This window comes from Lasiosphaeria miniovina (genome assembly GCF_030549165.1).
Source record: "Lasiosphaeria miniovina strain SMH2392-1A chromosome Unknown B0T26scaffold_6, whole genome shotgun sequence".
NCBI lineage: Eukaryota > Fungi > Ascomycota > Sordariomycetes > Sordariales > Lasiosphaeriaceae > Lasiosphaeria > Lasiosphaeria miniovina.
Genome location: NW_026848225.1, coordinates 3,232,371 through 3,257,411, shown reverse-complemented (window position 1 = coordinate 3,257,411; position 25,041 = coordinate 3,232,371). Strand labels below are relative to the sequence as shown.

Genomic DNA, 25,041 nt, shown 5'->3' with positions numbered 1-25,041 from the left:
CCGATAGGAAAGTACTCTGACACGAATTTCTCTTCTTGAAGAGACCCCTAATTGGACTGTATATGCCCTGCTATCAACATGTAAGTCACGATGTTTTCCGAATCACAAACTTGATATTTTGAGTTGTCTTTTCTGCTTCATTCCCTCATTTTTGTAACATGATGATGCATAGTCATTAATTTATTCACGATCACTATTCAAGCGAAACTGGTCTGGACTGCGATTAGATATATTGCGGTTGCAAACATGTGCTGTGGGGGTTGTGCCCAAATCGCTGCTGTTGCCCATAGTGCAGCCAGGCAACACTGCGTCTCTGCCTACTGGTATCCACAGCAACACACGTAATACCGTAGACGCTGTACCCAAAGCACTAACTGTGATACGGAGTGATTAACTGGTGTGACTAACTTGTTGATTATCGTGGCTGTGTTTTTTCGGAAGAAGCCGCATCTAAGCCACATGTGGGCGCAGGTGGCATATATGCTAGGCCACATACGGCCTAGGTTATGTAACCGAATGCCACATAACTACCCAAGCGGTTGACAAAAAAAAGAGACTGCTTACCTAGCAGTACTTCTACACAGATAGAAAGTCGTTGGGCTACAAGGTATCTCAAAGTACCATCATACCACCACCACATCTCCTGACGATGCCAGCTTAGCAGACCATAAAGCAACAGTCCAGGACGTCTGTTAGACTTTTATCATCCGCATGGGCCACTGATCTTTTGCGGTCTCTTTTATTTTGTCAACCGCTTGCTACCGTACTACGGTATCTCGGCTATGCCCACCTTTCCTTTTCTTCCGAATACAAGCACTTTTTGGCCCTCAATTGATGCAGCGTTGTATGTGACATGTTTCAGATGCCTAATATTCTGGCCCTTAGTTTGATTTGATCGCCTTTGGAAGTTCGTGTGCGATGACCAGCAGTGGGCGGGATAGTTACCTGCCGGGTTATCGGCTTTTTACAGGCCACCCCACACAAAACCCCGTGTACCTTCTTATGCTGAATTGCTTAACGGAGCCACCCAAACACCTACCTGGACCCAAGCTTCTAGAAGCTCATCTGGAGCGTCTAGAGGCCTACGTGAGTAGTCTGAATACAGCCTAAGCTTCCGGACGGTCTATATATAGGGCCGTTCCCGCTTCAGCCACATGAATCTCCACGCAACCAAACGAGCCTAAGAAAACGGCAACCAGCCCCCCAAACAGACAGAGCAACGACAATGTCGAGAGATTCATACTTGGAAGCCCCCTCGACCTTGGAAATGCGAGTCGAGGAAATGTATCAGAATTGCGCACTCGGCAATGACAAGGTGTTTCTCCCTGCTGGGGAGTACCAACACCTCGTGACCAAGGACGCCATTAGGGAAAATCTTGGGCTGAACCGGATGAGCCAGGAAGATGAAGCATTGCTGGACTTCATTCTCAACCGGGCAGTGCGCGTCTTTCTTACCTTCTGTCTTTTGTGTCAGATCAATTTTCAGCAAGGGTCCCGCAACAAGTTTCTGAAAGCCTGCCACAGATATGGCTTCGACGACGGCTGGCTTCCGGTGGAAGCCAAGACTCTAAAGACGAATCGTCCTTTCGGCCCGAATTTTGACCAGAGCGCTGGTTTTTGCCACACCCAGTACCGCTACCTCACCCCGGTTTTTTCAAACGCACGTTTCGTCTTTGGGCTTGAACAGGGCCATTTGCTTCCCTTCACCGAATGCATCCAGAGATACACACACGGCATGTCATGTATAGTCTCTGAAGCTGTGATCCACGGAGACCACCTAGAGGACCCACCTCTTGATGTGAGTTGCATATACGTCATCCGATTTCCGTGACGAAGGATAATTTTACTAACTGTTTTCCCAACTGTAGTTCAGGGGCCGTATAAGACACATTGCGTTGAAGAGAATCGGTCTTGGAGGCGGCAACGGCGCGGCGGGAGTGGAAGACTTTCGGGCCCAGTTTGACAACGAAGTGAGAGCGCTCTCTCAGATACGGGATCTCAAACATGCCCACCTTGTCCAGTTGCTCGGTGCCTTCACGAAGGACCACACGGGCTACTTGATGTTTCTGTGGGCTGATGGAGGTAATCTCCGTGAGTTCTGGAGCGCCGTCGACCCGTTGCAGCTGAACAGCGAGGAAGTACGCCATCTGGTACGGGAGTTTCTGAACCGGTTTCGCGGGCTTTCGGACGGCTTGGCAAAGCTCCATGTCCACAAAAAGTACCGCCATGGAGATGTGAAGCCGGAAAACACGCTGAGGTTCCTGGACGGGACAACGCGGACCGGAACACTCCTCATTGCTGATTTCGGTCTAGCAAAGCAGCACTCCAATCCAACTGCGGCTCAGGGCCCGACAACGGTAAAACATTCGACGGTCCGATACGAGGCGCCCGAGACCGAGATGGCCCACCTCGGAAACTCGGCCCTTTCGCGCCTATCCGACATCTAGTCTCTTGGGTGCGTCATGTTGGAGCACGTTGCCTGGCTGCTCTATGGTTCCTTTGAGATCGGCCAGTTTCAAAATGATTTGGCCCACAACCCCAAAGGGGGGTTTCACACCAAAGCGGCCGACTTCACCTTTGTCCTCCGGCCGCAGGTCCTGAATTTGATGGAAGACATCAGTAAGAATCCCAATTCGGCCCCCGGCACGGCCCTCGGCGATATTCTACGGTGCATCGCGGACCATCTGCTTGTCTTCACAATTCCAGACAACTGGGGCGAAGCGGAAGAGGCTTTGGCAGGAACCGCCAATCTCAGAGCTGGGACCAGGGCCTCGGCAACGGAATTGCGTTGTCTGTTGGACGAAATAATCAAAAATACTAACAGCAGGGGCCGTCACTGTCTGTTTAGAGGGGGGCAACGGGTGTCCAGGGAGCGAGGAGCCCCAACAGCGTTTCCTGTTCGGCAGAAAAACCCCACACTTACGCCAAACGCGGATGCCCCCGGCCCGGCAGCCTCACATGACAGCCATCGCAGTCCTGTGCCATTGCAGGTATGTTAGGGCTGACCTCCCATCCCCGCAGCAACCATGCCGATCCCGGAAGGCCATGACTAACATCTCTCTCTCCAAGGCTTCCCCATGGGAACAAGATCCCAGAATGGTATGCGACGAAAACCATCATCATTCTAACCAAGGGTGGAATCAGGGCTGACTGAGTGATAAATTCACAATCGGCCCCAAACAGGATGTAGGACTTCGCCAACATTCCTATCAATTTAGCTGTCTTACTGATCGCCGCTCCGATTCGAATGCTAACCACTTTCTCAATTAGTACGTGAGTTTGACCCGAAGACCCTAATTAGGTCTGACAAGATTACGAGTTGCTCTTTACAGCAGGGCTCTAATTTCCATTCTCAGAATGTGAGTCTGCCCATTATATTAGAGCTCGTTGGGCAGGTAGATCCGCCACCGTGACTCGATATTCAGCTAAAACCGCAGTGGACACATGACAGGAAGTATGTTGGCATCGGCAATCTTAGATGCGCAACTTTCACAACTCTGCACAGGTTTGGTTTTACTGACGTTGTGATGAAAACCGCTTTGGTGCAAACTCCAGCGAGTATGTAAACCTCAATCCCTCCCATCATCGCACTGGCAGTTCGCCTGACAAATGAGCAGATGAACAAGACTTGGGATTTCTCAATTGACGATGAGGTGGCCCCCAAATTGTTGACCATCCTTGGGATGGCGGCCATGTTCCCAGAGTCTCTTCACGAAGCCGCACCGCTCTGCCGCAGCTGCGAGCGGTTGAAGTTTGGCGACCCAGGATTCAGCTTCGGCTACAAGTGTGATGGCATCAAGCGGCGAGCCGTCAAATGCGGCTTGTGCAAAATGCTCTGGGGTATCTGTGAGAGACATTGCAAGACGGCTCAGACCGACGTCAAATTCGTGCGCTATCAGTCAACCCTGAGGCTGGACGATGGCGTGGACCCGGTTCTTTCGCTCATCAGCAGTCCACGTGAGCAAAGAAGTTTCTTGTTTATCTCGGCCACGTCAAAAATAACAGCGGCGGCGTCAAGTTTGTTGAGTGCTGACAGATGGCGATGAAACAAAACGTAGACTTGAAAACCGCCACTCCACTCCAGCTCGGCTTTCCCAAAGTGCCCAGGTCGGGATCCGACACGCACTTTGCCATCATTCGGCAGTGGTTAGAATGTTGCGACAGCTCGCACCCGGCATGCGGTTCTGGGAACAGAGTCATTCTCCCGACGCGCCTCATCGACGTGGGCAGTCCCGGATCGACTAAAATCCGGCTCGTCGAAACGAGGGAGTCGGGGCAGTGGTTAGATAGTCTCGAATACGTCGCCCTGTCTCATCCCTGGGGAACGCCTCCGCATTTCTGCACCTTCCCAGACGACCCCAACGACCCCCTTGCCAACAACACTCTCTCGCAATACAGGAACGGCATCAAGGTCTCCATCTTGCCCGCTACGTTCCAGGATGCGGTACACGTGACGCGGGCGCTGCAAAAACACTACCTCTGGATAGACTCGCTGTGCGTCCTCCAAGGTCCCCGGGGCGATTTCGCGGACGAGGCCAAGCGGATGGAGGACGTGTACAGCTCGGCGTACTGCGTGCTGGCGGCGAGCTCGGCGAGCAATCAGACGGACGGCTTCCTCGGGGACTCGTCGTTCCCGTCGCTGGCGCTCTCGGGGAACCGCGGCGAGGAGATCCGATGGTACCAGGAGCTGTATGCGCAGTACTCACGGCTGGGCATGTCGCGCGACTCGGGCCGGCGGATGGCGATCCGCGGGCTCGAGTCGCGGCTGATAGCCGCGTTTGCGCGCAAGCACGGCGCCGGCTTCCGGGGCGGCCTCGGCGTGCTTGACGACGGGCCCGGCGGCGGCCTGCTGTGGCGGCGCGGCCACGGCGAGCCCGCGCTCGAGCCCATCGCGTTCCCGCAGGGCCGCGAAGGCGCGCCGTCGTGGTCGTGGATGGCCTGCCGTGGCGCCATCGACTTCGTCCAGGTGGCCGGCGGCACCGTCGAGTGGGAGGCGACGGACCTGAAGCTGGCCTGGAGCTCGATGCAGCTCGTCGTCCGCGCAAGAGACCTCCGCCAAGACGGCGCCACGCTGGGTGGCAGCAGGGAGCCTGCCAGACTGCTCGTGTGGGATGACCCTGGGAAGGCTTCTAGCCACGGCGTCAAGTGCGTTGTGGTCGGTAGGGAGAAAGGAGCGATGCGCGCCAAAGCGCCAATTCTAGATTCCATTTTGTGCTCTTCATTAGACCCTAGTCTTCGCGTTTGCTCCAAGACGGCAGGGTTGGAGCTATTACATACAAAAGAATGGGAATAGGCTCCATGCCGGGCCGGTGCATTTCCCTTGACGGGGAAGGACACGAAGTGACTATTCGCTGAGAAAAACAAGTCTAGAGAAGTGGTCTAGAGAATTGGTCTAGAAAATTGGTCTAGAAAATTGGTCTAGAAAATTGGACGTTAGGTAATATCCTTGGGCTTTGTTGTCACAGAAGAAACAGCCATGCTAGTAACAAAATTGAGTTTACTTTGTTGGTCGGCCAACTTGAGGCAGATGGGCAAATGAAAGCTATGGTATGCCACGCTGTCCATCAGGTCGAATGCACAGGAACGGCCTACCACTGCCAGGCAGACAAAACAGACACTAGTTACGTGGCATTCTAGCCGGCTTAGCTGCATATACCAAGCCAACTGAAACCCCATAACAATTTGCAAAAAGAGTGGGGCAAGGGAGTGTAAAGAACGGCAAAAAGTAATGACATTGATCAGACCCGGGCTTGAACCGGAGACCTTCAGTGTGTTAGACTGACGTGATAACCAACTACACCATCCGACCAGTGGATCGATGAAAGGGGCGGCTAGAAATGTGGATTCACAGGACGGTAGAGCGGGTCGCATGTGGTTTCTGGTTCGTTGTTTACAGGGTCTGGGGCGCTTTGGGGCGGGTGTGTGGAGCGATTGCATAATGTTTCAGTAACGTTATCTCATAGCCTAGAAATTACCATAGTATGTGCGATAGTTATGCAAAGCAGTAGGGCCACTGAAAGCTTGGAAGTGTACCTAGAAAACAAATATCAAGTGTATTTTCATTTCTTTTAATTAGCAAGCGACTAACGTGTGATGTGTATAAAGAAGCCGCAGTTATTTACTCTGTCATCGCATCTTTTCTCTGTCTGAATGGAGTGTTCTAATTTACTTATTACCTAGGGACATGATGATAGAGTTACCCCTGCTGTATCCTATGTTCTATTAAAAAATATGGGTGGCTAATATTGTGCATGTCTATATGACCCAGAAACGCCTGCTGCAATCTTTCTGCAAGTCTCCTATCAAACAGCCTCTTTCGTCTCTCCTGCATTAACCGCAGCATCTTCTGGATCTCGCACAGCCGTCTTCTCCGCACCTGGCACCCCCTTCGGTTTCTTGATGCTCTTCCACTCAACAGCCGCAGCAGCCAGGACCGTCGCAGCGCTCAGCGCGGCGGCGAGCACAAAAGTGCGCGTGAGCGCAAACGAATACGCCTCGACAACAGTGCCGAGCTCGGACGGCGGCACGATGCCGCGCAGGTCGGTCGCGCCCGTGTTGACGATCTGCTGCGCGTCGAGCCCGGCCACGCCGGCCAGCCCGTCGACGAGCTGGACAGAAAAGATGTTCTGCCCTACAGACAAAAACACTGACCCGCCGAGCTGCTGCGTGAAGAACATGAGGGCGAGGCCGAGCGGCACGTCGGCGCGCGGCAGCACGTTCTGCGCGGCCAGGTTGGCGCACTGGAAGCCGCTGCCGATGCCGAGCCCGTACAGCACCTGGTAGCCAATCCAGTGGCTGGACGGGGTGCCTCCAGGCGTCAAGGTGGACAGCATGCCGGCGCCGACGGCGGTCAGCACGGGGCTGAGCAGCATGGCGGGCACGTAATAGCCCAACCGCTGGGTAAAGACGGCGGCGAGGACGCTCATGACGACGAGGCCGAGCACCAGCGGCAGGGTGTGGATGCCGGCGTCCATGGCGCCCAGGCCCTGCGCGGCCTGGAACCAGATGGTCAGGTAGTAGATGACGGTCATCATGGCGCCCGACAGCAGGAACATGAAGGCCATGCTGCCGGCGATGGACCGGTTGAGCACCACGCGCGCCGGCGCCATGGCCGTGGCCGGCGTCAGCGCCTCGACCACGACGAACGCGACGAGCGTCACGGCGAAAGTTGCGAGGAGTCCGATGATGCGCGGCGCCGACCACGCGTCCGTCGACCCGCCCCACTGCAGCGCCAGGATCAGCGAGACCATGGACGGCACGAAGAAGACGACGCCGACGGGGTCGAGGCGCTTGATCTGCGCGAAGACGGTGAGCTTCTCGCGCTTCGGCGGGTCAATGTGCAGGAAGAAGATGATGACCAGCATGGTGAAGCCGCCGATGGGCAGGTTGAGGTAGAAGCACCACCGCCAGGTCCTGTTCCAGTCGTCAGATAGATTATTATCAGCCAAAACACGACAAGACGGGACGAGACCGGGAGCTTACACGTTGTCGGTCAGCGTCCCGCCGACGATGGGGCCGAGCACCGACGACAGGCTGAAGACGATGCCGAACATGGCGATGAAGATGGGGCGCTTGCGCAGGGGCACTAGCGGGATGATGACCATGATGTTGCCGGCGAAGAGGCCGGCGGACCCGAGGCCAGCAAAGGCGCGGCCGGCGATGAAGGCGGCCGACGTCGGGGCGGCGGCGCACAGGGCGGAGCCGGCCTCGAAGATGACCAGCGACACCAAAAACACCAGCTTGGTCGAGTACAGCTGGTAGATGCGGCCAAAGACGAGGTTCGAGCACGCGTTGGTCAGCATGTACGCGCTGCCGTACCAGCCAATGTCGCCGATGGACCCGAACTCGTCCGTGATGCGCGGCACGGCGGTTGCGATGATGAGGCGGTCCTGTGAGGGGGTGTCAGTAGGGTGTGTCAGTAGGGGGTGTCAGTAGGGTGTCAGTAGGATGTGTCGGTAGGGTGTGTCAGTAGGATGTGTCAGTAAGGTGTGTCAGTAGGGTGCGGAAAAGGGGTTGATGTGATGTGATGTGATTGGGTGTAAATAATTACCAGGCCAACGAGGAACATGGCCAGGTACAGGCCGACCATGACGGACCAGAACTTTGGCGACAGCGGCTGGAAGTTTCTCTCGGCATCATGGTACTCGTTGAAAGCGTCAGATTCGCTGTCCGGCGGGGGGTTGACGGGGGGTGGTGACTTTTCATCGTTGGAGTTGTCGTGGCCGTTGTCGCCGGTGAGTGTGGCTGGCGGCGTGGGACTGGTGGAAACCATTGTGGGCCGGGCGTGTTGGATATTTTAGGGGTAAAGACTGGCTGAGGTAGGGAGGTAATTAGGGATTGCTGCTTGGCCGATTTAAGGGTGGGTGCCGACATGCTCGGCCTCTCAGCCTTAGCTACCATGGCTTATATACATGTCTCCAGTTGATTTTCTGTTTTCTCCTTTCCTTTTTTTAATTCCCGCCAGAACGGACCGAAATGGATTCGCTTAGTTGGCTGCCCCCTGCAGCGCTGCCTTGTTGGACCCGGACCGGCGAAAGCCTGGTGCCGGGCCTCTGTAACTCCCGAACGAGTCACGTGATGCAAGCTTTTTCGGGCGGCCACAAAGCCCGAGCCAAAGACGTTTTGGTTGCACCTCCAGCAATCTTGCTGACTTGATATGCTGGTGCCGCCCCTCCAAAGCCCGACATGCAACTTCTCGGGAATTTTACTTTGCGCCATTGATTCGAGACCACGCCGGACCCGGCCACCCGGTAAGTAGTCGTCTTTGCATCTCTAGTTCTTTACTGGATTTCCTGTATTGGTTTTTGTATTTACATTTACATGACTGTATCCGCACCGTGGCAATTGAGGTTTCACGCAGATTTCCCCGCTGCAATGTGGTAATCGATTATTTCATCCAGATCTGTGCCAACGATGATTGCGGATACCTCGTTAACTGTTTCAGTGGTTTAGCTTCAGTGGTTTAGCTTCAGTGGTTTAGCTTCAGTGGTTTAGCTTCGTCTAGCTCTAAGTACAACACAGACCGACCGGCGGCCAAGCACAGCATGGCCCATCAGTTGCACATGCGGGGCGACGCCGACGAGGACGAGGACGAGGAGCACATGACGGTCGACGGCACGGTCGACGGCACGCTCGCCAACACGTTGCCAGTGTCTGCGTCTGGCCATGGCCTCCAGAAGCCGCAGCGGGTGCTCGCGTGCGTGCTGTGCCAGCAGCGCAAGATCAAATGCAACCGTCGCTTCCCGTGCTCCAACTGCACCCGCGCCCGCATCGAGTGCGTGCCCGCCACCTTAGCCCCCCGCCGCAAGAGACGCCCACCCCCAAGCGAGCGCGAGTTGCTCGATCGCATCCGCAGCTACGAGCACCTGCTCCGCCAGAACAAGGTCAAGTTCGAGCCATTTGCCAACTCTCGTCCCACGCCTATGAAGTCGGAGCCTCCTACTAACGCCAGCGCCTATGGCCACGACGACTCCGACTACGACTTGTCCGAGACCACTCGCGTGGCTGCGTCATCCTCGTCCCCCTCGACGACCGCAGCTGCCTCTGACCGGGTATACGAACAGAAGTATGTACCATGCCCCCTACCGCTGAACCAGCCGACCGTTGATCTCCGCTTACTGTCTGTTTGTTTTCCCTCGCTCAGGGACTTTTGGCAGATTATGACCAAGGCAGGGGTGCGTCACGTCCACCCCAATTGACACAATCTCGCTGCTGACGCGCCTCAGTACCGAGACGAGGCTGACTTCAGCGACACGTCCGACGACGAGGCCGACGAGTCCGTCATCAGTAAGGCGTCGGTGCGGCGGGCCTTTGACCAGGCGTACCGCAGCCCCGAGAGCGACCACCTGCTGCTGGGGGGCCCGACGACGGCCGTCGACCTGTCGACGCTGCACCCCGAGCCGGTGCAGATCTTCCGGCTGTGGCAGATCTACCTCGACAACGTCGACCCGCTGCTCAAGGTCACGCACACGCCGACCCTGCAGGGCCGCATCATTGAGGCCGCCGGCAACGTGGCCGGTCTCAGCCCGCCGCTCGAGGCGCTCATGTTCGCTATCTACTGCATCGCCGTCGTCAGCGTCGACCCCGACGACTGCCCGGCCGTGCTGGGCGCACCCGATGACACGCTGCTCCGCGGCTACCGCTTCGGCTGCCGCCAGGCCCTGTCCAACTGCGGCTTCCTGCAGACGGCGGACCGCGAGTGCCTGACGGCGCTGTTTCTGTACCTGGTCAGCCGCTCTCCTCTCCTCTCCTCTGTCACGCTGACTGACAGACGACGCACGACACGCGACGCACGACACAGATCTCGGTCGGACACAGCACGCACCCGCGGCCGCTGTCGTCGATGCTCGGAGTGGCGATGCGCATCGCGCAGCGCATGGGGCTGCACCACGAGGCGGCGCTAGCGCGGTGCACGGCGCTCGAGGCGGAGCAGCGGCGGCGGCTGTGGTGGGCGCTGGTGTTGTTTGACTCGCGCACCGGTGAGATGGCCGACGCTGGCGATGCCACGCCGCTGACGCCCACGTGGGACTGCCGCGTGCCGCTCAACGCCAACGACTCGGAGCTGCGGCCCGAGATGGCACCACCACCACCAGCAGCCGCACCAGCAGCCGCAGCAGCAGCAGCAGCCGCAGCAACACCCAAGGACACCGCCACCGCCGAAAAGCCCACTGAGGCCATCTTCGCCGTCATGCGCGCCGAGCTGGGCAACCACCAGCGCTTCGCACCCTTCTACCTCGACTTCGTCGCGCCAGCCCTGAAACCGCTCGCGCACGCGCCCGGTAGCTACGCGGCCTCCACCGCCGCCTTCGCGCAGCACATCGAGGCCAAGTACTTGCAGTCCTGCGACGCCGCACTCCCACTACACTACACGACCATGTGGATGGCGCGGGGCCAGCTGGCGAAGCTGCGCATGGTCGAGCACTACGCCGTCGGGGCCAACTCTGGATCGTCACAGCTGTCCGACGCGCAGCGCGACGCCGCCATGGAGTACCCGTTCGCGATGCTGCACGCGCACACGCAACTCCTCGTCGCGCCGCGGCTGACGGCGCGCTTCGCGTGGCTGGTGCGGTACTTCTTCCCGTTTCCCGCGTACGTGCACATCGTGCACGACCTGCGGCGGCGGCCGCTGGGCGCGCTGGCCGACCGCGCGTGGCGCGCCATGACGGCGCACTTTGCGGCCGCCGTCGCTGACGCATGCGTGCTCGCGCCGCGGCGCCTGACGGAGCACGGGCCCATCATAGGCATCTTTGGGCGCACCGTGCTGCAGGCGTGGGCGGGCCGCGAGGAGGCGGCTGCGCGCGCTGGGCTGCCGCCGACGAGGGATGAGGATGTGCCGGGCATTGTGCGCGAGGTGAGGCGCCAGATGGTATTGTATGAGGAGCGCAAGGCTAAGAGGGCCGCGGCGGAGGCGGGGCAGGGGCAGGGGCAGGGACAGGGACACAGTGTTGGAGGGGAGGACGGGGACCGGTTGATGGGCGGGCTCGGCAGGGAGCCGGTGCTGCACGGTGCTGGTGCTGGTGCTGGTGCTGGTGGTGTGCTGGACGACATGGGCGGCTTCCACGGCATGGGCATGTCGGTGGGGCTGGGGAGTGCCGGCGGCGCTGCGACCGGCCACGGCATGCTGTACGGCGGCGGCTTGATGGGCGTGCAGGCCGGATATCCGTCCCCGGCTTCAGACCTGTTCGGCGCCATGTCTGGCCAGGGGCCACTGGACGTCGACCCTAGCCAGCTCGACTGGGGCGCAATGCGGTGGGGATAACGGGGGTATAGACTGGGGAGGGGAGAAAAGGGGCAAGTGGATGGAAAGAAGTGCGATGTGATTATTTACAGACAATGTTTCTGGGCTGGGAGAGTCAGATATACGTCGAATACCACTCCACTCTTGGAGATCAACGCATGGGCAGGCAGAGGTTATGAGTTCGTTCCTGACGACAAGGACCGATCTACTTGACGCCGTGTATAATGCATGCATGCATGCATCCATCTATTGACCGCCATACGCCAGGTCCGAAGTCGACGCTCCCGCAGGCTTTGACAGCCCAAACAAGCCGCCCACGCTGCCAGCTCGCCCAACGCGCGCGCCCTCGGCATCGCCAGTCCGCGGCCACAGCGCGAGGTTCCCCCACGGCGGCCGGATGCGCTGCGCCCACCCCATCAGCTGGCCTATGAACCGATCCGACGAGTCGCCCCCCTCTTCCTCCTCGTCGAGCAGCTGCTGCTGGATAATGTCACTGTCATGCTTCGCATCGCCCCGCGCCACCGACCGACGGCGCCAGGGGCTGGTGCTAATGCTTTCCTGGCTGGCCTGCCTATCGCCAACGGGAGCCCTCGAGAGTGCGACCTCACCCACACCAACCCCCACACCCACGGCCCTGGCATCACCAACAGCCACCACCTCACCCACGGCCCTGGCATCACCAGCAGCCACCACCTCACCAACAGCCACCACCTCACTAGCAGCAGCAGCAGCAGCAACGGCACGCGTGGCCTGTTGGTTGCGCATGCGCGCCGTGTCCTCGACGGCGCGCTGCAGCTCGGCCAGCTCGCGGTCGAGCCGCTCCTTGGCCGCCTGCAGCTCCTCGCCACGCACGTAGCGGCCCGCCTCGGTCTCGTCGAGCGGCACGCCGTTCTCGACCAGCTCGCGCTGGATCTGCAGCGGCGACAGCAGCCCACCCGCACGGGCGTTAGCTGTACTGTTTAGGAGTGCGTTGACGACGGCGCTCGCCGACTCGGCGTCGTCGCTCTCGTGGCGCACGACACCAGCACTGCGCCCAGCAAAAAGATCACCTCCGTCCCAGTACGCGCGCAGCTGGTCCTCGCGGGCCTCGGCCGCCGCGCGGCCGCCGCTGCGGAACGCCGCGTCGGCCCACATGGTCGTGGCCAGCAGCACGCGGCCGTAGGCGGCCGGCCCGCAGAGCCGCTGCAGCACGTGCAGCGTCTTGATGGCCGCCCCGCCGAGCCGCACGTCGGTGATGCGGTGCACGAAGATGATGCCGGCGACGCGCTGCCGCGCCCGCTGGATCGTTGCCAGCCGCGCCGCGATGCTGCGCAGAATGTCCCCGGCGGGCCGCGACGTGTCGTCGAACCCCGGCGTGTCGACGAGCCGCACTACGCGCCGCCCGTCGATGGCGGCCGTGTAGCATGCCGTGTCGACCGTGGCTGTTGTGGGGTTAGCTTATTCTTTGTATACATGACTTGAGGTGTTGCTGTGTGACTTTTGAGTTGTTGCTGCGAAGTAAGTTGTTCATGGATGTAGGGGGACTGACCGGAAGCTAGGCTGTGTCCTACCCCGGCCTCTGATGCCTGGCCGGTCAAGCGCGAGATGAAGGTGCTCTTCCCCGACCCCGTCATGCCGACGAGGATGATGAACCCGGCATCCTCCCTAGACGGCACGTGTCAGCTGGTCCGCGACAGCCATTTCGTTGTGTGGCTTTGAGTCCGTGTCCGTGTCCGTGTTAGAATGTTCAACTGACATGGTAAGTTGCAACTCTCGCGGTGCTGCGATCCAGGCAAAGCGCGTCAAAGAAGCCGAAAAAGGGGTCTGGCCCAGGCAATCGAATCGAATCCAGGCGGCACAACGAAATGGCCCGTCAAAACTCGCTGGGCCTTTGTTTAAGACGCTGTCGTCTTCCAGTGCCAATGGCTCTTTGTTCCAGCCCTGTTTTGCGATTGGGCCAATGAGGCTCGCGCACCTTTCAGATCCAGCGCCTAGCCAGCTAGTTCTAGCTCGGCATCGGGTACCAGCTGGCTCTGGCTCGGCATCGGGTAGAAACGGTCGAGGCATAAGGCGTCGACGCCCCGCGCCCGCCAAATCAACACGCGCGTCGTGTCGAAGCTGGGCAGCCACCCTTTGGGGCAAAATGGCACCTCCATCTGACAGCACGGCCTCGGCGGTGACGAGACGGGCCCGTTGGGTTTTGGCGTTTGCCGTGGAAACGCTTCGTTGGATCCAGCTGGACGACAAGAACCGCCGCGGCCTTTGTCGGCGCCTGCCTGATGGTTCTCTGGCACCGCAGAAAGAGCCCTGGAAGGCGCAGCTGCACGTCGATTTGTTCCGGCGCTGGCATGGCAGCGTCTTTGTGGTGGTCGTGCGTGCTGGCCGACATGGGCACTAACAGGCCGGGATGAACAACAGGCCGGGGTGAACAACAGGCCGAGATAAACATGGCGCAACCACAACAACGGCCCAAACCCGCGCTGGGTATAACTAAGGGCGGTTGGATTCTTGTTCCGGGTGCCTCTCCCACCGACTGTCCAGGCGCGCACTCAGAAAATCCCGAAGGGTTCCAGCGCTTCCACCATTCGCATCGAGAGCTTGACCCAGCTGCACACCGCTCACCACTTACACGAGACCGAGCTCAGACAGCCAGCTACGCACCAACAGAGCAAGATGGGCCAGAACCACTCCACGCCAATTGGCGCACTGCCCACGGAGAACTCCTCGGTGCAGTCGGTCGAGACTCCAGTCCCCAACATCGGGTATGCACACTCGCTTCAATCATCGTTGCACGGCAACCTGGTCAACTGACACTGACATCCACCAACAACAGACCCGACGATGCCGTCATCGCCGTCATGGGTCTCACGGGGGTGGGCAAGAGCACCTTCATCTCGCACTTTTGCGACACGGCCGTCGTCGGCAACGACCTCGAGTCCTGTGAGCCACCCGCACCCCCTTTCTTTCCCAAACCCCCAACCCCCAACCCCCATGCTCCATACCCACACCACATTCCCATCCCCCAACCCCTAACACCACACTCCCATCCCCCAACCCCATCCCCCAGCCCCTAAAACCACACTCCCATCCCCCAACCCCTAACACTACACTCCCATCCCCCATCCCCCATCCCCTAACACCACTCCCAGGCACAACGAGCATCAGCATCCACACGGCCACCGTCGACTCACAAACCGTGTACCTAATCGACACGCCGGGGTTCGACGACACGACGCGCACCGACACAGACATCCTCAAGGAGATCGCCGTGTGGCTCGAACGCTCCTACGACGCCGACATCAAGCTCGCCGGGATCGTGTACCTGCACCGCATCCAGGACAACCGCGTCGGCGGGTCGGGCACCACCAACCTGCACATGTTCCGCGAGCTGTGCGGCGCGGCCGGCCTGTCGTCGGTCGTGCTGGCCACCACCATGTGGGACGCGCTGCCGCTGGATAAAGCCGAGGCGCGCGAGCGCGAGCTGACCACGGCGCCCGAGCTGTGGGGCGGGCTCGTCGCGCACGGCTGCGCGGTGCTGCGGCAGGACGGTGGCGCCGCGTCGGCCGCGCGCATCGTGCGGCATGTTCTGGAGCAGCGCCGCCCCGTGACGCTGCAGCTGCAAGAGGAGATGGCCGACGGGCTGGCGCTGCACGAGACGGCGGCCGGCGGCGTGCTGAAGGCCGAGCTCGAGGCCCAGCAGCGCGCGTACGAGGAGAAGATGGCCGTGCTCGAGGGCCAGCTGGGCCGGCTGGCGGCCGAGCTCGCCGCGCTGCAGGTCGCGCAGGCGGCGCGTGAGGATAGGGAGCGGGAGGATAGGGAGAGGGAGGTCAGGGATAGCGAGAAGCGCGAGCTGGGTCGCGAGGAGGTCATTGGCCGCCTGCGGCTGGAGCTCGACGGCCTGCGCGGCGAGGTCGAGTCGACGAGGCTGAAGCAGGAGCGCACGGATGCCGAGTACAAGGACTTTACCACGCGGAGAGGGAAGTGGGATTGGTGCACGGTTATGTAGGGGAGGTGGGATTGGTGCGCGGTTATGTAGGGGAAGTGGGATTGGCGCACGGTTATGTAGGGGCTGGGGGTAACGGGGTGTGTGTGGGTTTTCTTGGGGAAAAGGGGTGGCTTTGCTTGCTGTTTGTTCTCGGACCTAGATAGACCGGAACGACGGATCTCGTTCTAGACACGCATTGTAATTAGTCGCAGTCAGTAAACGCCAAGCTGCTGTTCCACTCGGTCCCGCGCTGCGCCTGTTGTTGATTTGGGTGTTTTATCTTCTGATAGCGATGCCTATATCCACCTGAGGTAGTTATCAGCTCCCCTGCTCAATTATCTAGACCTAGCCAGGTGCGCATTCTAGTTGTTCCACCAAATCGACACGACCCTCGTCGTCGCCCTCGTCACCGCCTTCGCCGTCTTCGCCGTCTTCTCTGTCGTGTCTGTCGTCTTCACCGTCTTCACCGTCTTCTCTGTCGTGTCTGTCGTCTGTGTCCGCCCTGTGCTTGCCCGTGAGGCGGTGAAACACTGCGTCGCCTCGAACCATGCGATTTCCGAGGCTCAGCTCGTATGTGGCTCCAGTATCCCTGTCGTAGAGCTCATGCGACGCCGAGAGGGCCTTGGCTTTGAGGGCACCCAGCTTCATCCGTAAACTCTTAAAGCCCGTTTGTAGCGCGTCGACCCGCTTGCTGACCGTGACGGGATAACAGCCGACAGATGCGATTTGCGGCACGGTGAAATCGATGACAAGCTCATTGTGCTCGGCAGGCTGCGTCTTTTCCTCTATGTCGCCGTTTTGGGGGGTGGGCGAAGGCGAGCCGGGTTCGCTGGAAGCAGTTTTGTAGGCAGTTTTGCGATCCTTGCAAACGACCCATACGTCGGTGACGAAAAAAACGTCGGCGTCGGGGTGCTTCTTGATAAAGTCCAAAGCCTGGTTCCTCCACTCGTGCTTCTTCAGCAGCGCCTCGAACCGATCAGCCGGTGCCGTCATGTGCACCATGGCACCAGAGGCACCAAGGCGGTTGAGCCCGTGGTCCGAGTTGGGGGGCGGGAGATGAGGTGAGAGAATGCCGGCAGCGGTAGGGTCGCCGTTTTCGTCATAGTCGCCATCCGAGCCCCAAAATATATCCCAGTGTCTCCCTTTGGGTCTGCTTTGACCCTTGGGCTCGACGCTGGACAGGATTTGGACTGGTGGTGTCCGGTTAAAAGACGAGAACGAGTAGTCGGGTTTGCCGGGGTGAAGAATGAGGCTACCCCAGAGCGGCCCCAGGAACTCTGTGGCCAGAAGTGGCGGGAGAAGATTGTGGAGGAGGCATGCGTCGGTTTTAGACATGGCGCTGGAATTTCCTGGCCGAGTCCACTTTCGGCCGTGCAACGCTCGCTGTATCTGGGTCGGTGGGTCGGTGGTGCAAGATACCAGGGAAGGGGCCGCCCTGGCGAGTCGGCGAGTTGGAAACTTGGCGTGGTGGCAGGCCTGTATGATGTGGAGTGTGCAAGACTGCGATGCGTGAAATGAGGGGATTTAGGTAGACAATTATTTCAGAGCCGGTAAACGTGCCTAGCGCAACGGGGACAAGACTTCGTCTCAAAAAAGTCAAACCAACTTTGGCCGACCCATGCTACCATATGCTACATGGCACGAGAGCCGCAACCCATTCTCAATGGTCAGATGCAAGATTTTAGGCACACTGCGCATGATGCAGAGAGCCCTCCAAATTCATGTCGAGGGTTTCGTCCTTGGAGTAAGCAGTTGCGAGCAAGTCACGCCGTACTTGCCTATACTGTGAAATAACGATAACGATAACGATAACGAAACTGAGAGTCGAGACGGAAACCACTCCCACTCGCTACTTTCCGTTACGTCTTCTAGGGTTGCTGAGCTGAACATCATTTTCGCTACTCAAAATTCACCTTGGACGGCGCCACCAGATCATCCAACGAGCAACGAGTAAGTGTCGATAGCCATGAATTATCACCCCAAATAACCCACCCAACCAGCAAAAACAACTCTACAACTTGTCAAACCCGCTGCGGCTCCTCGGCCGCACAAACCCTTTCTTAGCACGGTACGAGATATCAAACGACGCCTCGCCGGCCAGTGCCGCAGGCAGCACGGGCAGCAGCTCGAACCCCCACACGACGAGCGCCCGCATGAAACGCATCTCGAGCCGGCAGCCCTAGCACGCGCTCACGCCGAGCCCGACCGCCAGCTGCGGGTGCGACGCGCCGTCAAACACCGCCTCCTCTCACTCTGGGTTTGTATTGGACCCCAAGCAGAGTGCATGCATTTCGCGAGTCTCTTGCCCCGAGAGTGATTGGTCAAGTCTTCATAGCGCATCTAGGCCAAGAGAATAAATAGTCTAATCCAAAGTCCACTACAGCGGTCAGAGCGTCAATCTTATCTTGTTGGAGAAGATAAAAAGTTGGGCGGAATGGGATCCTGTGAATACTGGTTGGTGCATGGTCTCTATTACTCGGCAATTTCTACCAAGTGGGTTAGTTATTAGACTCGTCCTAAATATAAGAAATCTGTGGGAATATTCTAATCGACATATATAGTCTCGGGTTGGCATCTCTCTTCAGCAGTGTCTTGTTCCGGGTGTATTGCTCGTTGCAGCTTTACCCCGGAGTCGCGTCTAATATCTCCGGCACGCCGTCAGTGCCTCTCGATAACATCTGCATTGGTAATAGCATTGCCCCATGAGCACTTGCGGCAAAGACGTGACACGGCAGGTCCCTGCACCCAGCTATTCCAAGTACGGTCGGATTGCTCTTCTCCCATTTGTCAGCCAGCGCGGGAAATGGGGCGCTCCGAATCTCTCGCGGCCTAGCTTAGCTCGCCGACGGATAGTGCACACGATAAGGGCGCAGGCAATACTTGGAGGGTTTGTGCCGTGCAGGCAAAGAAAGCGAGCAAGGTCGAGGCTAGCCACCATTAATCTCTAGCAGGACTGTCACGGTTGATAGGATTATAAAGGACAATGCCAATAAGATACCGTATTTATTTGGTGTAAAACTAAGCTAAAGAAGAAAAAAGAAAGAAAGAAGGATCGCAGGGGCTGCGATCGGTGAAAAAAGGGTTATGGGCAGAGTTTGCACGTGACCCAAAGGCTAACCTAATTGGGCTTTTTCCATGAAAGAAGGTTTGCGGGCGAAGTTTACACGTGACCCACAAACTAAGCCTAATTGGGTTTCTTGGAAGATGACGTAACACGGCTAGCGACAATGAACTCACAATGCGCTATGCCGTGACTGTCACGACCAGGGCAAGGCATTGAGGTGAACTCAGTCCATTGGGTGCTATCGACGAAGATTCTAAACTAAGGAGGGAAAGAAGGAAAAGTCCAACAACGCGTCGTGTGCGCGCGAACCAGCTTGCATCTATCAGTGGGGTAGGTGGGGCCTCGAGGAGGCTTCTGATAGGCCCGTGGGTTCTGGGCGGCTCTGGCTGCTTGAGGGCCAGTTTGGTGGACGGGTCCTCACAGTGACAAGGACTAGTTAGTCTCATGCGTAATAATTCTCAGCTCGGAATCAGATGATGATCAGTATGAAGCTGCTGGAACGAACTATCTAGACCTGGGAAAGAACAGCAACAATCGTCTCCCTTCTATGCCCCGGATTAGGGACCGTCTGTATCGTTCGCAGTGCTCGCCGAAGAACAATTTCAAGTGGACACTCCGAATCAGGTGGCCACTCCGAATCAGGTGGCCACTCCGAGTAGCCCTCGAATTCGCATACTCGGCACAGCAAAGAGGTCCGAGACCATCATATCGAGTGTCCCGCGGAGTTATTAGCAGTGTTCATTGTCAAATGGAAAGAAAACGTCGTACTTGACGAGAAACAGTTATCGCACCAGGACCCACACACTTTCGAAGCACGTCAATCCAGCTCTGTGGCACAACACGAGGTCTCCCTGACAATCCCCATGTCTAAAAGCCGCGAAAGACTCATGGCTTGAAGATCTCCGATTACCGATAGTATCGTGCCTATCTCATACCCCTTTGAGTCTGTCCGTAGCTGTCTCAAGTACACCATTAAAGAAGAATCTTCACTGGATTCCCCAGATGCGCGCCAGACTTAAGAATGGCCGCCATCTGTCAGGCCTGGGCTTCTTCCTGGCCCACTGCCGTCCGTGTTGCTGTGAATGCTGCCCTGGTGTAGGCGCCCAGTTGATCCACGGGAATGGTGTCGGGCAGGGAAATATACCGACGGGGTAATCCGAGATACCGACGGTACTGCTTGTGTCCGTAGATATTTCTCACGGATGGCCCGGCCAGCGGCGGCAATAGTCGTCCTGTCTTTGTAAGAATGGAAAGGATTCGGCATCGGTCCCGTGTGAATTGGTCTGCCATCGTTGTTGGCGTCGCCGGGGCCCGGCGGGAGGCCCAGCGAGAAAGAGGCGGTGATATTTCCCCAACGCAGGGAAGCAGCAGTGCTATTTACCGCTGTGACATTATACAAGTACCCTGCCGCAGCGCAACAGGCAGGTTTGCCTGGTCTATTAGCGTAGGCGCATGGGTCCGATTTAGGAGCGGTGAAGCAAAAGGCCCCCAGATTCTCGCTCACGCCGCAGTTGGCCCGTAGCATGATATTGTTAAAACTGCTAGTAACTTGGCAAGCAGCATGGTCTTGGTTAATTGTCTGTACCGGTGACAAGCAGGACGCGGTGTAAAGGGGTATGGAGGATTGATCGAGAGGATCCGTGAATGCGGGCCGCGAAGCTACGCCAGTGATGGCGGCCAGAAATAGGGTGAAGAAGAAGGGGCGTAGCAAATTTCTGTGGATTTCCATAATGGAGTGCAGATCATTACAGATCAGTTGTAGAAGTTGTGTCTTCGCCGTAAGGCGGCGTGAATGTCCCGACTGTGAAATGTTCCGTGCTCTGATATTATATGTTAGCCGCTAGCGTCTGACTCGCGTTGGGGCGAGGCGGAATTGTTCGGTTTCCGACGTTCGATCATTCAACCCTGAAGACTGACATATTGGTGTGTCAAATTAGGAAAACACCATCATGTACGAGATAATTAGTTCATTTGGCACACGCTCTAATAGACACGGCGTCTCCTCAGTTCAATAAAGTTTGATTGTTCAGCTGAACGGAGCCACCGTAGGCGAGCTTGCGAGCCGGAGGTGGCGTAGAGAGGCTGTCTCTTCTACTTTACTATGAAGGTGCCGAAAGTTTCTCGCCCGGGGATTGGCCAGTTTTCGTCCGTGTCCAAATGGACTCAGGGGACTGGTCGATCGGATAATCCTCGGACGTGTTGAGCCGTTAAATGCCGCTTTGCTGTCGTGAGGCCGTTATAGGAAGGATCGCCTTGGGGGGATTCCAATTGCAGCTTTGTAAGCTGCAGAAGCGCGCCGCAAGCACTGGGGGTCCTAGGGGGCAAGCCCCCTAGAAATCTAACAATTAGACCATGAACATCGAAATATGGAATTATCACGAGAATTTGTTTTGGTGTAGAATGCAACTTTCTAGCCAGCCCCCCCAGCCCCCACCCCCAAAAAAAATAAACCACTTTCTTCCTCAATCTCGCAATTCAACCTCAGTCAATCGCACGCACGATTTATCGCTTTCCAGCTATGAACAAGCACGCCAAATACTTTACGATTATGGCCCTATTAATCCCTCCTAATATATCACTAAGAACGCGTGTTTTTCGAGCCGCCGCCATGGCTACGGTTGGTGTTGGAATAGCGATACTCGTGACCGCACACTAGCAGGGAGGAAGCAGAGATCGCGCGAGTACGCACGTGCAAGTAGGCACGTGCGGCGCGCGGACCTCTCACACACACAAAAAAACCCCGGTCGCAAGCAGAACCTACCTTAGTTCCGGAGAGGGAGAGAGAGAATAGACACAACATGACCCCCGGTAGATCTACCAACCCTTCGACCTGTAGGATCCCTACGTAGTTTGAGTACCACGAACAGTTGGGGTCCCTCAACCGCAGCCCCCACCGCCCGATCAAGGAGACCCCGAACCAGATCCCTGTCAAATATAAGAGATGCTGTGACTATAAATTGGTCAAACATAACTAGCACCCCTTGGCCAGCCACCCATTACCTCGAGCGAAGCGAGGAAAGCTCGCCGCAGGCGCCGCCGGAGGCAAAAAACAAGAGAAAAAGAGGCTCCGTTCAACTGACCCCTTCCTGACCCGTCAGGTAACCTACTTTAACTACTATCAACAGGTATCTTAATCACTTGTAACAGCACACGTTTGAGTAGACCAAAGACCAAAGGCACATTGTCTAATATAATCGCGGTCCGATATCTATGGTCCGATGAGTGCAAATACCACCGCAAAGCCATCTGTAGCCCTTCACACACCGAGGATAAGCCCCCGGTTATATGTAAATTGCACATGTTTGGTCGCACAAAGGGTCGGGTAAGCGGTTGAAATGTCGGCGGGCATTGACTTTAGGGGCCAAGTAATGATGAAGAAGGATGCCGGTAGATCAAATCGCACGTATGAAGCGCCTTCGAGTCCTTGTCGAAATGCGGCGAAGCCTTTTGGGCCAGACTCGTTATGAATTAATTGTATGTACGGTATGCCAACGTCGTTTCTCCGCGCAAGGCATACTAGTTATTAATGGCGAGGTCTGGGGTAATTATCTTCTCCGTGTCTCACTCGTTCCTTAAATTCTGGAGGGCAACGGCGGAGGCCTCTTGTATGTGGCTTTACATGTTCGTGGACGACACCGTTTGCTATTTAAGTTGTTAAACCAGTAATAGGTACCTGACCTCTCTGAGCGTAGACAATTATTCTCGCTTTCTAGGAAAAGTCACGGCGAAGCCCCACCACTCAGATAAAGAACCATACAATGGTTGACTCCGAGAAGGGCCTGCCTCGTTCAGTGGTACTAGAGACCTCGTCCGTCACCGAGAAACGGCCTGGGGTTCCCGAAAGCACACCTGAGCCCAATATTGGCAGTGCAGCCAATCCGCAAGTCAAAGTAGACGCAACCGTGGAAACACGGCGATTCTAGCTGTGACTATGGACTTTTGAGTTCTTCAGCTTTTTCCTCAGCCTTTCGTCCATGTTGAGTAAGTACCAACTGCATAGATCGCAAAAAGCAATTTCTGAACTGGCACTTGAGAAGGCAAGGGGAAATTAACATTACCTTGTAACCCCTCTCTAGTCATCATCTGTTTTCTGAGAGCCTACGACGACAAGCCTCTCCCCAATCTGCTAATGCACATTCCGACGTTTGTCCATGGAATTATGAATGCAGAGAGAGTCGAATGGGAGAAGCTCGAATAGCAGGATATTGTAGTATGATAAGCAGTGCGCAACGGGTTTTATATTTGTTTCGACGGCCGAATTCTCGCAAGGCTCCAGGAGCGAGAAGGACCTTGGACAGATGGTCCCAATGCCTGGGAGCGATGTTGAGCTGGCGCCTTACCACCTGACCTTTCTTTTTTTAGTTGGCGCTACCGGGATCATTCCATCTACCAGGGAGTTGTGCTCTCCATTTCGCTCGCAACAAGGAGAAGACTTTCTGTTGTATTGCACTGCGGTCTGTGTGCTTAATTTACGGTGTTCTGATTATTTCGGAGCAGTAGAGGGGTTGTCAATCATGCTTCGCCAAGAATCTTTTTCTTCCCTTTCTTTCCACTCGCCTTTGCTTCATTCCCCTTTACTCTTTTTACTCGCAATACACCAAAGATTTTTTCTTTCCCCTTGCCCACCCTCTCTCTTCGGGACCTCTGTCTTCGCGCCCTCGCTCTTCGCGCCCTCCCTCTTCGTTGTATTAGTTCCTTCGGCATCCATCACTTAGAATTCGGTTTTCCTTTGCAAGTGCTGCTGCCCAAAAATAAAACCCAGTCCCGCCATGACTAACAACTTGTATAAGCCTACCACTCTTCGCAGGCGAGCGGTCATTATAATATTTGGCTAATAATATAAGGGAAGCTAAAAAGATGCGGTAGTTTAGATAACGCCAGACCTGCCTGTGCTATAGGCAGTAAGCGGGCTTTAAGCCTAGCTAGATATAGAGTACTCTAACTAAAGTGGCTGCTTGTGTGTTGGAAAAGATAACGAGAGCGGTGATAAACTCCTCTAAGGTCGGTATATTATTATCGAGGGGTATCTCAGGTAAGGGCGAAGGTTTTATTTCCGAATAGTGTTGAATAACGGTAGAGGCAAACTTGGTAATATAGGAGATAAGATTTTAGTTTATTAGCTAATAGTGAATTCTATTAAGAGTAGCTATGGTAAGTTCGTCGAGGCTGAGGTATAGGATTGATGTCACGGCAAGTGCAGACAACTCTGGAATAGTGGGTCCGACCCGGACCCCACTAGACTAGATGGCCCGTGCACCCCACGTCCTATTTCCCTGCGCCCTGCCCAAGCTTTAGAAACTTCCTTTCTTCTTTCTTTCCTTAGCTTTAGATTCTACGAATACAGCGACCATATTGCAGCCTTGTCTCATGCAGTTGACTGTGCGGTGATAATTGAGGTATAAGAAAGGAACCCCATCCCTCACACTCAACCCACTCACTCCTTTGTCAAAAGGCCCGCCTTACACCCTGTCATGTATATAATCAGAGGCCCTCGCCCCTTCCTTTGCGAGGGCCAGGTTGAAGTCTCTCGCCAATACCAGTCATTGCTCTCTTACTCCAACACCTACATTGTGACCACCTTGATCAGGCGTACCTGCCTTCTTTTACATGAGGAGTCTTGTGGGAACTACCAGTCAACGGGATGGATGCACAGCCTCAGTGGCTGACCAGCACACGGGCCGCTATGCGGTACGTGTCCGAGGCGCAACCATCACGTAGCCTTCGGGCATCGCCAAATCCAATGCGCACCCTGGTACCGTAGTTCGTGATCCTTCTACATAAAGCAGACCAGAATACAACCACCACAACCACCCCATTCGCATTGGTTACTGCAGTGACTATGGAACGAATGACCTTGTCATTCCAACAAGTCTATTCTCGATATAAGCGGGAATATCGTAGAACCAAATCTAGTGGTAAATACGATGGAGAAATATATCTATTGAATTCCTATAGTACTAGCTTGAGTCTATATAGTTATGGAGATTGAGCGGCTTATAAAAAAGATATAGAGTGAGCTAACGACTAGGACTAGAAATAAGACCATTTATGGCTACGAGATTTATTTTTAGTTCTTCGTAGTAGGCCCTAAACTCGGACCTACTTATATTGAGTCTGGTTTTACGTCTTTTTAGTAAAGTAAGTCGAAGTTTGAGGTTAGGCTAGGTCTTACTCTCTACCCTCTAGCTTCGCGACTGGAGACTAGCCTCCAGCTAGCCTCCAAGTTATTTACATGGGAAATAATCCCTAATAAAGCTAGAGTGGCATACATACTGC

At 56.4% G+C, this 25,041-nt stretch overlaps 8 protein-coding genes and 1 non-coding gene across 9 annotated transcripts; 4 read left to right on the top strand and 5 right to left on the bottom strand.

Moving 5' to 3' along the window:
* Positions 1–1,225: 1,225 nt before the first annotated feature.
* On the top strand, positions 1,226–5,835 carry B0T26DRAFT_679289 (uncharacterized protein; the record flags this gene model as incomplete). Its single annotated transcript, XM_060440335.1, has 13 exons — positions 1,226–1,798; positions 1,869–1,970; positions 2,022–2,357; positions 2,448–2,990; positions 3,022–3,099; positions 3,271–3,273; positions 3,333–3,359; positions 3,426–3,454; positions 3,506–3,558; positions 3,598–3,957; positions 4,059–5,145; positions 5,466–5,547; positions 5,812–5,835. 13 exons carry the CDS (start codon positions 1,226–1,228, stop codon positions 5,833–5,835), a joined length of 3,297 nt encoding a protein of 1,098 aa, XP_060293247.1.
* B0T26DRAFT_t200 lies at positions 5,736–5,809 on the bottom strand. Its single transcript has one exon. It is a non-coding gene; the product is annotated as a tRNA-Val (tRNA).
* Positions 5,836–6,095: 260 nt separating the features above from the next.
* Positions 6,096–8,500, bottom strand: B0T26DRAFT_805537 (putative aflatoxin efflux pump). The gene is made up of 3 exons (XM_060447157.1): positions 8,051–8,500; positions 7,483–7,889; positions 6,096–7,413 (listed from the first exon to the last, which is right to left on the bottom strand). Exons 1-3 carry the CDS (start codon positions 8,270–8,272, stop codon positions 6,303–6,305), a joined length of 1,740 nt encoding a protein of 579 aa, XP_060293246.1. The 5' UTR covers positions 8,273–8,500; the 3' UTR covers positions 6,096–6,302.
* A 601-nt stretch (positions 8,501–9,101) lies between these two features.
* Positions 9,102–11,871, top strand: B0T26DRAFT_786864 (uncharacterized protein; the record flags this gene model as incomplete). Its single annotated transcript, XM_060446786.1, has 3 exons — positions 9,102–9,500; positions 9,738–10,226; positions 10,301–11,871. 3 exons carry the CDS (start codon positions 9,102–9,104, stop codon positions 11,756–11,758), a joined length of 2,346 nt encoding a protein of 781 aa, XP_060293245.1. The 3' UTR covers positions 11,759–11,871.
* Positions 11,872–12,559: 688 nt separating this feature from the next.
* B0T26DRAFT_624484 (uncharacterized protein) lies at positions 12,560–13,359 on the bottom strand (the record flags this gene model as incomplete). Its single annotated transcript, XM_060436141.1, has 2 exons — positions 12,560–13,158; positions 13,266–13,359. Coding segments are annotated over 2 exons (693 nt in total), but the record flags the coding sequence as incomplete, so codon positions are not given.
* On the top strand, positions 13,336–14,304 carry B0T26DRAFT_428964 (uncharacterized protein). Its single transcript, XM_060434951.1, has one exon. It carries the CDS (start codon positions 13,473–13,475, stop codon positions 14,112–14,114), a length of 642 nt encoding a protein of 213 aa, XP_060293243.1. The 5' UTR covers positions 13,336–13,472; the 3' UTR covers positions 14,115–14,304.
* Positions 14,305–14,550: 246 nt separating this feature from the next.
* B0T26DRAFT_606868 (P-loop containing nucleoside triphosphate hydrolase protein) lies at positions 14,551–15,584 on the top strand (the record flags this gene model as incomplete). Its single annotated transcript, XM_060435832.1, has 2 exons — positions 14,551–14,656; positions 14,866–15,584. Coding segments are annotated over 2 exons (825 nt in total), but the record flags the coding sequence as incomplete, so codon positions are not given.
* A 462-nt stretch (positions 15,585–16,046) lies between these two features.
* B0T26DRAFT_755069 (uncharacterized protein) lies at positions 16,047–17,036 on the bottom strand (the record flags this gene model as incomplete). Its single annotated transcript, XM_060445905.1, has 1 exon — positions 16,047–17,036. One exon carries the CDS (start codon positions 17,034–17,036, stop codon positions 16,047–16,049), a length of 990 nt encoding a protein of 329 aa, XP_060293241.1.
* A 2,447-nt stretch (positions 17,037–19,483) lies between these two features.
* On the bottom strand, positions 19,484–20,575 carry B0T26DRAFT_723557 (uncharacterized protein). Its single transcript, XM_060442631.1, has one exon. The coding sequence runs from the start codon at positions 20,492–20,494 to the stop codon at positions 19,781–19,783; it is 714 nt and encodes a 237-aa protein (XP_060293240.1). The 5' UTR covers positions 20,495–20,575; the 3' UTR covers positions 19,484–19,780.
* Positions 20,576–25,041: the final 4,466 nt, after the last annotated feature.

Coding starts and splice junctions, on each gene's coding strand:
- B0T26DRAFT_805537 (XM_060447157.1), bottom strand. CDS start 8,272: ATGGTTTCCACCAGTCCCACGCCGCCAGCCACACTCACCGGCGACAAC. Junction 7,890..8,050: donor CCATGTTCCTCGTTGGCCTG/GTAATTATTTAC, acceptor ACCCCCTCACAG/GACCGCCTCATCATCGCAAC. Junction 7,414..7,482: donor GGGACGCTGACCGACAACGT/GTAAGCTCCCGG, acceptor CGACTGGAACAG/GACCTGGCGGTGGTGCTTCT.
- B0T26DRAFT_723557 (XM_060442631.1), bottom strand. CDS start 20,494: ATGGAAATCCACAGAAATTTGCTACGCCCCTTCTTCTTCACCCTATTT.
- B0T26DRAFT_428964 (XM_060434951.1), top strand. CDS start 13,473: ATGGTAAGTTGCAACTCTCGCGGTGCTGCGATCCAGGCAAAGCGCGTC.